Raw genomic sequence first — 12,610 nt, forward strand, 5'->3', positions numbered from 1 at the left:
GTGAACTTGTAAATTAATTAGGAGAAGGGGCTGTAGTAAAGGACTTGCCATATTACATATGTCACAATTACCAGGACCGCGGGAGCTCGAAAGAGGATAAGAAAATTCACGGAAAAATGTTTTACACAGTTATGTGATATGTGATATATAAAGTAGCATCCAAACCTGTAAACCTGACAGTGGTCGAGTGGTTGTAACAACTGACTTGTGCTTGGAAGATAGTGGGTTACGTGCCCAAGGCCATGAACTGACTGTTAGCTATATGCGGGTAACGCGTGCCTTTAGTATGTGGACCCGGAAGTTCTACTGTTGCCGTTAACACATTATCTGCGTATTAGAAAATATTGGGCTTGCGAAACAAGCTTTTGCAAAGTTAATCTTTTTTATTTTGCCTAGACTGTTTCAGCAGAATTTTTTAACACTTTAGAAAAGTAATATTTAAGTACATTAAGGACATAATTCGAAATTATGAAGAATATAGTTTTCTCATATAATCTCTATCAGCGATGGAACTAGTAAGCTGAACGTAAAGTTTAATGTCAGTCACGGATGGCTGATGCTGCCTGAACGGAAAGCCCAGTGTCAGTTATAAGTGACTATGTAGTAGTTAACTTGTTCAGCAGTTTCAGAGGAGCAGAGTAGGAGGCGAAAAAAGGAAAATACTTCCTCTTCAACCTCATATTTAAAAATTTTGGAAGTGGAGATGACTGGTGACTCCATCTCTCGGAGGGAGAAGTCAGTTACAGTTGAGCATGAAGAATGTTTGGTAAAACAATAATGCATCTTCTAGTTGCCTCTTTACTAGACATCAGAAATTCCATAGCATTCAGGATGAATACCATATAGCATATTGCCTCTAAATCGGAAATCATAGCATTAATTAATACAGTAAATCATAATTTTGTTTTTCACTTTGTAGATGGGCCTGGAATGAAATTATAAGCTTAAAACTATGATAAAGCTGGCTGTCTTATTATTTTCTTCTCATAACACTTAATAAAACAAAACATGTTCTATCAATTAATCAATCCAGGACTGAGTTTTCGTAGTCATTCTCCTTTATTCCCTCTATTAATTTCTCTTTGTATTGACATCCATAATAATTTGTCTCAAAAATTTTCATCGCAAGGGCAATTTCGTTATTAATTGATCCATCTTTTTTTTCAGAAATGTGCAGATTCCCGGGTGTCGGATAAGAATTTTTACAGAACGTTTGCAAGAACTAATCCATCAGACAAAGGGGTAAGACATATATGCTTCAAAGCTTTTATACTATTTATTCTTATTCTTCAGCTGCTGACCATTTGCTATGACAAATTTTTAATAACAATACAAGATTGCATTAGTTATGATTTAGTAATGTTATACATCTATCTCAATTTCATAGAATAATTTTTTCCTGACTTATTTTTGATTAGAAAATTGCCCGTTATGGTATGACGGGTGCAAATTGTGTTTTTTTTATTGTAAAGATTTCCAGCATATTTTGGCGTGTTAAAATAGTTACATATGAGAGAGAAATGTTTGACATTGATTGAGATAAAACTTAAAATCATCATCGCAATAATGGCTTGAACTTAAAACGGACCGCGAAGTTTTTTTTACTCAATATCTGACCAGCAAAGCAGTTACTTATTAGATCTAGTTTTCCCCTATCAAATCAATCACTTCTCTGCTTCTGAACATCACTACCTGTAAAAAGGCCTCTTCAGTGGTTACCTTAAATGAGCAATGACGTACTAGAAACCGGCTGACTCAAAAATCCTTATTTGGCTCTTTAGCGCTCTCGACACTAGCCAACGCGAGCGCCAATTTCAAATTAAGTTTCGATTTCTAATCCATTTTTTTTTTTTTTTTCGCTAATGCCGTAGAGTTCCACTCTGGATTTAGTAACACTCCTTTTTATAGTTAAATTAATTATGCAAATATAAAATCATTTTTGAACTATTACACTGTAATGAAGAATAAAAAAGAAATGAAAATCTTAGAACTTCAATAATCTATAATGGATATAATTTACAACATAAAAACAGGTAAGAAATTTTGTTTTCTTTTTCAAGTCATCAATGGCTCGTTCTATCTCGCAAATTGCATTTTTGCAATGAAAGAAATATTTACAGAACCTTAACATTTCAGATTTGCTTTTTTCTTTTTGCAAAAAAGAAATTCTGATCACTAAATTTTTTGTCATCATTTCAATAATTTTAATAGAATGCAGTTACTAGCTTCATGAAAATTTATAAGAATAAAGCTAAAAATTTGTTTTAATTGATTGAGAGAAATGAAACTTAAGTCGCCAAGGAACATAAACGAGAAGAAAATATTTCACTCACAACTGACATTTTTTTCAATATTGCTTTCTGTTTCGCAAAATATTCATTTGATTACTTTATGTTGCAGATAGTGACGCATAGTTTGCAGAATCCCCATGCTTATTTTCATATTTATGCAGAACGCATTTCACATTCAATTATACATTTTTTAGAATACTTATTGTGATAGTGATTGCGTTACTAAGTACGTGAATGTTTCTAAGATAGCGGATGGGGAAAATTTAAAGTATGTCGTTCTTGTCTAAATATGAGTCTATGATGATGTTAAAATTTAATTTTATCATTTATGTTTACTTCGTTATTATATTGATAATTAAGACATTTTTCGAACCAAATAAGAGTCTTTAAAATTCATGCGGATATGATACAAAGTATTGAAAATTTTGGTTACTGTAATCTTGTTATTCCCTACGTTCTTTCTTGCATGTTTGCTCAATTAAAAAAAAAAAAAAAAAAAGAGCGTTAACTTGAAAATAAACTTTTGATTCCTTCTTTGATCAATGTTAATGTTTGGTGAACTACTGTTCTCAAAATAATAGCATTAGTATGTTAAGAAACATATATTAAAGCAATTTTCTTTGGGAAATGTCTTCTGAGTCAGCCTTTTTTTGGTCACGTGACGAAATCAGTGATTGGGCTTTCTATGTAGAAGGTGGTGTTCTGAAACGCTGCCAAAAAAATATTACCTAATCTTTATACATAAATGGCTACTTCTGTATGTATGTATGTATGGGGTAATCTTCAAAACTACTGGACCGATTTTAACAATTTTTCACCATAGAAGCTACATCTTCAGGAAGCAACTTAGGCTATAATTTATTTCTAAAAAACTTAGTTTAAAAACCGCATTAAAAAGACAGTAAATGTCATGTAATTTCCCCATTAAATGATTAAATATAAATCTAATTGTTACGAAAATTCGTTGCCTTAAAACAGCAATATTAAAAGTACTCATAATGGAAATTTTGAATCAAGCTTCTCCGAGCAAACATGAGTTGAAAGTCATTGAAACATTTGGAAACTCTACTTTTTGCACACTTAGGGAAACATAGTAGAAAACTTTTTTTTTCTTTTTGTGTGTGTGTACCCCATAGACTAATAATAAGAGTAGACTAAGCTTTCTCACTCTTGCTGATGAAGAAAATAGGTTCAGAAAGCACATCATGTAACTGATGTGGAGTCTTGGCGAAAACTTTCGCAGCACGGTTGCTAGATGGCGGCATTATCCATAGTTTGGCACTCGAGTATTTTAAGACGGAATCGGTATTCATTAGTTTCTTTCTTTTTTTTTTCTTTCCCCAGTGCAGTGATTGAACTCTTTTACGTATGAATTATTTTCACATTAGTAATTGCTTTAGATAACAGTTTTCATTAACTTTTTTTTCATTTGGAACTGATCATTTTAAGTGTAATGTTATGCGCTAAATAAAAGTATTCGCCGCAAACAAGTTGAAACAAATTGTCGTCTATATTATGCTGAAACATTCTGCTCATACTACATTTATTTCAGTAATGAAAGAAATTACGGGATAATACGTTTCTAATAAATGCCGAAGGAATGAAGAATTTCACAAATTTGCTATCTACGTAAGTTGTCCGGCGTAAGCTATACAAGATAGTAGCCAATTTAGAAATCCGCCACTGTGGTAAAATAAACATTGAATTATTTTGCCACTTTACATTCTTAAATCAATATGATAGAAATAAGTTGTCTTTTCAAAACAAGTTTGGTACTTCAAACTGACTATATAACATCAAAGCATTATTAAACGAATGTTACCACAAATTAATAGGGATCAAATTTGACAGTCCCGGAAATTTTAAAATTTCAACATAGAAATACGAATTACTTAAAGACAGTACGTGTATATAAAAGAGAAAACTAATATACAAAACTGTTTTCAGTTACTAAGGGAATCTTTCAAATTGGCGGGAAAAAATTGTCGCGAATATTAAGACTAACTTGTATAACACTTAAAAACCTTTTCAAAATGTATTTCATTTCTCTGAGGATAAAAATACTTCCAGAAGCTAAGCCAAATAGCGTATAAAATGTATTCCTATGTGTTTCACTCATATAACTTAATAGAAATAGTAAAAAACTTCATAGCGAAACACGGCTCGAGAAAGAAAAATTACAAGAAATGAAATAAAATGTAATGCTAATAGTACTGCATACTTTTGAAGTGTTACAGCTCATCTTTTTACATGTTTTTCTTTGCAAAGAAATGCGCAGCAATAGTGAACCATTTTTCTTTAGGTGTTATGAATAAGAAAATAAACTTAGCGCTTTGCACTCATGATTTCTTTAGGTATGGAAGAGGTCCGTCGTCTGCTACGATCAACACCCGCTGTTGCTAGGATACACACCAGTCACATGGTTTGGTTTGTGAGCAGCAAAAGGGTTGTCTTAGCTCGGTCTACTCTTATTATTAGTCTTCTATGCGTAATATTTAATTAAACAAAGCGCACGGTTTTTTTTTAAATGATCTTTGTTTTTGTTAGTTCATATTTTGGAAATTCTTCAAATTCTTATATGCCTCACTTTGCGCTTTCACTTCTAAATGAATACTCGTTCGTTTTTTATACTTATTGCTATTTTACTTTTATGGGTAGGGAAGAAGCTCGATTTTTAATCACGTCAAACCGGTGTGTTTTGAGTTCTTTCAGTTAAAACAGAAAACAAAAGAAAGTAGCAATTGTTTCACACAATTATTACTGACCCAGGCAACGCCGAGTATTTTTGCTAGTCTTTATCTTCTTTACTAATAATAAAGCTGAAAGTCTCTCTGTCCGGAGGATGTCTGGATGTCTGGATGTCTGTAGGATGTCTGTGACGCACATAGCGCCTAAACCGTTCGGCCGATTTTCATGAAATTTGGCACAAAGTTAGTATGTAGCATGGGGGTGTGCACCTCGAAGCGATTTTTCGAAAATTCGATGTGGTTCTTTTTCTATTTCAATTTTAAGAAAAAAAATATCATAAGATGGACGAGTAAATTACGAAATTATCATAACGTGGAACCGTAACATGGGCACAAGCCGATTGGCGAGATACGAAATTATCATAACGTGGAACCGTAAGATTGGTACAAGCCAACTGGCGAGAAAATTCACCATACATTATTTGTAAATATACAGGCGAACCAAAAGACCTTTTGATTTTTCTATTACGGGCAAAGCCGTGCGGGTATCACTAGTGCGGGTATCATAAATAAAATAACTGGATTTTAAGTGAATGTCGCTTCGCAAGCTATCGCGTGTGTTTCATTGTTGGTGACGTCTGCGGGATGCTGAGTCACGAGCTCCCGTGCTCGACTTCGTCAGCAGGATGCTGAGAAGTCAGAAACGGAGATTTGACCTAGCCTGTACTTACTATTTTATAACTAATACTTGTAAACTATTAAAAATAAATCAATAATAATATTAATAACGCTAGAACGTATAATATTAATAACGTCAAATGATCACATTTCAAAGTTATCTCTAACGCAAAAAATAACAATAAGTTCCGGCGCATTTTTTCACAATGAAAACACTTTAACATTATTATGAATGAGTAGGTGTAATATCGTAATATCTTTCAGTTGCTTATCAGAATAATATAAAAATCAAAAAGTGAAATTAAACGGCAAATAAACAAATTAAAGCGATTGGTTTTACTGCATCACACCTAGTTTATATAATATATAAGTTATCGTTCCTATAAAATAGTTCTAGTCTGAAAACTAACTTTTAAAATATTTAATAGGCATAACATTACATTACACCTGACTACTGATAGCAAAAAAGAGCTAATTCCCATTTAAAACTTTATCACAAAGAGTTTTTTACATACTTTTCATGATTATTTTAACCAGTAGTTGGAAGTAGCGCACTACAAGTAGCGACGCTACTGTAGTAGCTACATTTTTTAGTAGCTTGTAGTGTAGCGCACTACTTTAAAAAAAAAAAAAAAGTAGAGTAGCGAGTAGCTCGCTACAAAAAAAAGTAGTTTGTAGCGATTTCTGGAAACTAGTTTTGAATAAAGTTTCAAAAAAAAAAAAAAAAAAACGCATTTTCAAACGAATCTGACTGGTGCAAGTCTTACGCGAGTAAAACTTGCACCAATCAGATTCGTACGAGCTGACCTCTGACATATAATTTTGACGCCATATGTTGTATCTGTTTGACGCCATTAGTTTGGCATAGAAACTTTCACATTTCCCCAATATTCGCCTTGAATAGAGCATGGCTTAGAAAGAAACAAACAATTTTTTTCCGTTGTATGCAAACTTTGCCCGTTAAGCAAAAAGCTTTCGGTATCAATGCCAGTTGCACATGCAGTCGAACTAATATTTAGTGCCCAAGAAAGAAGGTGATATAAGCCCTGCGCTTCCGCTCTGAAAATTTTCGTGTAGCGGGTGAGGAATTCGCGTCAGCTCCAAAATTCGTTTCTCGAGTAAAACTTGCTCTATAGACATTTCGCGTTAGTCGAATTGCGTTGTAGACCGAGTGCACTGTTGTTAAAAATTGCACATTGAAGTAAAGTAAGTACCTATTTTTAGTCATGTTTCATGTTTTGGATAATTAGTAGTACCGTTTGGGATATTTTTCCTATTTCTTTATTTTGTCTTTTTTACTGATTGAGTGTTGATATATTAACAAATTAAAAGTCAATTATTAAATGTTGTGAGTTTTTGAGGTTGTTTGGTAAAATAGAAAAATGCTTCTATTTCATTTTATCAGGGGCGTAGAAAAGAGATGGTGTCCAGGTTCGGAACCCTAGCTTGAAGCTCAAAAGCAAGCAATTCCTATGAAATATAAGTTCCTTTAAAATTAACTCATATAATGAAAATTTAAGTTTTTCTCTTTTGTTTAAAAGATGCATTTCATCATCTAAATCAATTTTATGTATCTGTATGTCTAGTCTATGTAAAATTTAAATCAAATTATGACTAGATTTATCTAAATTTCAAGTAGCCGAGTTGCACTTCTTGAATGAAATACTATTTACTGTAAGGAAAGGATTAAAAATTTGAAGGTTGAATTCCTTCCACTTTTAAATCCGTTCTTGCAGGAAATATTCGTGCAAATGGTGAAAAATGTTTGGATTGACGAATCGTTTCAGTAAAGGAAAGAAAGAACAAATAATTTATAGCAATATTCCCTGTTCAAATGAGCCAATATATCAATCTGAACAATTTTTAAATTTTTTCATTCAATCTCAAACGGTGTGTATGTGTAAGTTATTTATTTATTTATTTTTTAAAAAGTAGCGAAGTAGCGACTACATTTCAAAAGTAGTTTGTAGTTGCTACATTTTGAAAAAAGTAGTTGTAGTAGTTAAATACATTTGTGCTAAAGTAGTTGTAGTTGTAGTTCGCTACAAAAAAAATGTAGTTTTTCCAACCACTGATTTTAACATTCAATTCTTTCTAAATTTGTATTTGCTTTTTTAGTTCTCCATTTTTTTTCTTCGTTTCGAACAAAATATAAATGTGCTTTTCCAGATGTTTACAAGGCTGAATGAAATGCAAAATGAACTAAATGTTTTGCTGCCGTATGTGATCAAATGTCGATATTGGGTCAAAACTCCCCTATTCACTTTCATTGTAATGAAGGTGCCCATACATGTCCTATGTAAATTATGTTTCCCCTGTATACATAAAAGAAGGTATGAAGTGCTTTAAGTAAAAAAGTAGGCGAATACCTGTTGTGATCAAACTGGCCCATCGGTTTTGTAAGGGTAAAAGGAAAGGTAAATTCAAAACAGTTGACCATTGTCTAGCTAATATAAAGAAACACATTGTCTTTTTTAGATCCGGAAACCGATATTAATATTCCGAAAGCATTGGATCACTAAATTAAGTCATACCTTGAATTTCGCAGCCGCAAACACCACATTAGCGGGCTTAATCGTAAGCATTAAAATATAACTGCTTGATTTAAAAATATATATTCATATCAGGCGCCATTACTCACTGTTTTTTTACTAACTTCTATACATATTAGCCAAAAATGGCGCCATTTTGAAGGGAGAAAAAAAGGAACTAGCTATGAAATACCGCTAATTAACAGCAAAAAAAAAAGAAACAGTATTTTACATATTTCCCATGGAAAACGAAGTAAATAAAGTAAAAGCAGCCTGCATCCCTCCATGCTATTTATCAGGATTTTATTATCATGATTTTCCACCTGTCGCTTAAGCCATTAATCAGTTCTTAATGTCAGCATCAATCTAAAAACCTTTTGTCAAGAATTTTAAAGCATTTTTCGGCTACAGGTAAAAGAGCTGTCAATGCTTAATGCTTGACAAGCTCGAGTTTAGTTACGCAAGCGAATACGTTTCTTGAATTCTAGATAGTTATTTATACAACTGAGTTTGTATTCTTGTCAAATAAAACTTGGTATATTTGCTAAAATCTCCGGTTTCTACTTTTTTTAAAAGTTAACATAACTTCAAACAGTCAACGCGCAAGATATAATAAATGTGATTTCTGATCATTTTTTTTTTTTTTTGTTATGAAAATAGAAGAAAAAGGTATTTCTTAGCCTAAATATCGTGAGAAACTTCCTATTCTGGAGCTGTATTTCTAGTTTTTATTACCATCGTCGACTAATGAGCGCCATGTCTTTTAAACGTGCAAAAAGTAGAAATTGCTCAAAATATTATTTTTTTAGTGCTAAGGTTGTTTTAGTAGTCAATATAGTTGGCTCCAGTCTTGATTAAGCCCATAATGAAACTGTTTAAAAGAAAAAAAAAAACACTTCAAAGATGAAATATTATCTCTAGTGAAGTAGAAGTAATCATTGTCTAAGGAAGGTAAATATGTCATTGGTGCTTACGTAAAATGTGTTCTATATATATAAAGGTGACGGTGTTTTTTTGTTTGTAGACGATGGTCAGAAGACTCCATAGCACCTACAGCCCTGAAACTTGGCCAAAAATTCGAACGTATCCCGGACCCGTGAACCTCGAAGCCGAAATTCTAAATTTCGAATTAATTTTTTCTAATTAAAAATTAAGCTAAATTTCGGCTAATTAGGGGTAAAAAATCCCCCCACCCCCAAACATTATATATCGTTGGAAAGGGTTTTCCTTCTCAAACAAGATGATGTTTGTTAAATTTTTCTCAATCACCTAGAACAGGAGATATTGGCGATTCTAATTGAGCCAATTTTCACAAGGCTTCTCTTTCGTGAAATTGCTATAACACTAGGTCCACTTTCCAGACAATTTTCAACTATAACACTAGGTCCATTTTTCAGACAATTTTTCAATTGCTTTCTTTTTAAACATTTTGGAGGAAGTTGCCTTTGTTGCTTATGAATATTTTACTCTTATTACTTTATTTTAAACTAGCAAAAATACCCGGCGTTGCCCGGGTCTGTAATAGTTATGAGAAACAATCGTTACTTGCCCTTGTTTTCTGTTTTAAGCGAAAGAATTTAAAACAAACCTTTTTGACGTGATTAAAAACCGAGCTTCTTCCTTACTCATAAAACTAAAATAGCAATAAGTATAAAGAACAAAATAGTATTCATTTAGAAACGAAAGCACGACGTTTAAGCGTATACAAATTTGAAGAATTTCCGAAATATGAAATTAAAATTTACATGTTTAAAAATCTGTTAGTACTTTTTTTACATCTAAAACCTTCTCTGTATGGCTATTGATGTACGAACTGTTTTAAAAAATGTAGCCGCCCGTGTTCCCCTTACACTTGCTTTAGTTTTTTTGGGAAATTTCAATTATTGTGGGCACTTGGTGCGGTTTAAAATGTTACCAAATTTGCGAGAATCATTTTGGGACACCTTCGATAATACTCCCCCCCCCTCTTACTAATTTTTATTATACAAATATTGTCGCCAGATGCAGAGATACTTTTGGTCAAAATAAAATGGCGCTCTACGGTTTCAACCGAAATGTTTCCAAAATAAGTAGTAAAATTTGGCGATTGTTTGAAATTGTGCAAAAATAAAAATTTATGGAAGTTATTTTGCTCTTTATGGATTTGCCTTATTTAGTTGCTGGATTATTTTACACAGTAAAAAAAGTTTTTAAAAAGGATTCTTCGATTGGCGATATTTTGTTTCATGGTGTAAGCTGAGAAACATTATTACGTAGCCTTTGGCTTCAAAAACAGCGACAGTTGGAAAAACTACCAAATGCATCAGCTACTAAAGCTTTCTGCAAAAATTTTCGCGATATTTCTGCTGATTGATCGGATAGTGAGTAAGTGTCCAATCGGCATAAATAATAATAAAAAAACCATTAATTACATTTAAGTTCCATTTAAATGGAAAATGATCAGCCAAATCTATTTATTTTTAGCCAATCTTGTGGAAAAACGTTACTTTAAGATTTGACTTGAGAAAAGCCTCAAAAAGTCAGACGAAACACAAAAATATTCAACAATACAACAATTCTAGCTATCGACTGGGAGTTGAGATGATACACTAAATAATGAATTGGATTGATGAAAGCCTTCGAACAGGGAACAAAAAAGCTCATTACTCGTTTTTTATACCACTTAGAAACTTCGAACAGATGCTATCTTCAGCAGAAAAATTAGCGCTTTCGATAGACACATAATTTTAATATGTGCCCGTTTTTTTCTACCCCCATATTGGGGCATTTGTGCGAAAATTTGGACAAATTAGAATAAAAAAGGAACTATCAATCGGATTTTTTTCGAACTGGTCTATAAACCTTCCCAATACCAAACTGAACAAACGGTGAAAGTTTCAGCCAAATCTGCCGGGTAAATTCTGAAATCTTAGGGAACAAATTCACCAAACTCCATTTTTATATGTATAGATTCATTGTGCGTATGTTAATTGATTTTCTTTTTAATGAGAAAGTCGCGTGGCGAATTTGGCGATGAATTATGAAGTTCTTTACATTTGAAAGCAACTGCAAATGTAATTTTGATGTAATTTGTTTTTCTTTTAATTCACCGGATTTGCTTTAAATTTTTAGTGCAGACTTTGCAGCGCGGGTACTGTTTGTTTATTATAAAATGGAAAAGCATCATTTGAAGCAGTGATAAGCAAAGTAATGTAAGTGACAAAATTAAAATCTTGGAGACAACCAGTACAAATGATAGGTGAACCTCTCCTCTATCTTGGGGCAAGAAATAGCACTAATAGCTCTGGTAGGTGTTGCTCTACAGCATGATTTAGAAAAAAGTTTCAGTGAAAGCCAACATAGAACCTTATCTTTAAACACGATTTACGCAAAACTTGAAAATGTCCACTTATATCCCTTTGCCTCTCACTGCCTTATAGGAAGCAATGAGAAGCAAAAAGTGTGTAAGTGCCAAAATTAAAAATTTGGAGATAACTAAACTAGTACACTCTCCGTAGGTGAACTTCTCCTCCGTTTTGGTGCAAGAGATAGTACTAGGATCCTCGGTAGATGCTGCTATACAGCATGATTTAGAAAATTTTTCAATAAAAGCCTACTTAGAACCGGAACTTCAGGCGCGTTTTGCTGAAAAGTTTGAAAATTTTCACTTACATCCCTTTGCTTCTCATTTCCTAATGTATAAAAAATACCTTCTTTACACCCGTGCGAATTCAGTACAGTGAATATTAACCGGAGAATTAAATATTGATGTAGACGAAAGATAAAAGTTTTTTTCAATGGCTGCTTTAGCGAAAAGACTTCATGGGACATAAGTAAGGAAACGTTTCACAATCAAGGAATAAAAATAAGCATTTACACGTGGTTTATCTCAAGTAGAAATTATGTAAATATTTAAATACTACACTTTACTGTTGTTTTATTCTCCCCCTTTTTTTGAAAAAAAAAAAAAAAAAAAACCTTACTGTTATTGATATTAAAGGTACATCTTCAGTGCCAAAAAATCGTCACTGTTTGATATTGAAACATTGATTCAATGTCGCTTTCAATTAACCGCATGCATAGGAGGATCTGTTTTTTTTTTTTTTTTTTTTTCAATTTATTTTTATTTATTTATTTTAATATTTATCAAAGTATTTTTCCTGATTTTTTTCCCTCAGAGTCACTAAGCCTTCTTCAATGCTTTTTTCTAAGCTTTTAGTGAATATAAAAATAGGATTTTTATCATTCCTCATCTAAATGCTAATTTTCAAAAGTTTAAGGAAAGAAGAAGAAAGCTGATACCAGCTACAGGAAAAAACATTCAAGTTTTACAAATAAAGGTTTTTTCATTAAAAAATTGAAGAAATTTCTGAAATCTTATATATTATTTGTTTTTATTTCCAGGGATAGGGAAAAAGTAACAAGTAAAAATCATAATCAGTTT

At 32.5% G+C, this 12,610-nt stretch overlaps 1 protein-coding gene across 1 annotated transcript in view; it reads left to right on the forward strand.

The window, feature by feature from the left end:
- The first annotated feature begins 703 nt into the window (after positions 1 to 703).
- Positions 704 to 12,610, forward strand: part of LOC129226340 (receptor-type guanylate cyclase Gyc76C-like) — a 150,647-nt gene continuing 138,740 nt past the window's right edge. The window contains 2 exon segments of the mRNA XM_054860942.1: positions 704 to 766; positions 1,168 to 1,242. Of these exon segments, the coding sequence (XP_054716917.1) occupies positions 704 to 766; positions 1,168 to 1,242 (138 nt within the window).

The sequence above is a fragment of the Uloborus diversus genome, chromosome 7, assembly GCF_026930045.1.
Source record: "Uloborus diversus isolate 005 chromosome 7, Udiv.v.3.1, whole genome shotgun sequence".
Lineage (NCBI taxonomy): Eukaryota > Metazoa > Arthropoda > Arachnida > Araneae > Uloboridae > Uloborus > Uloborus diversus.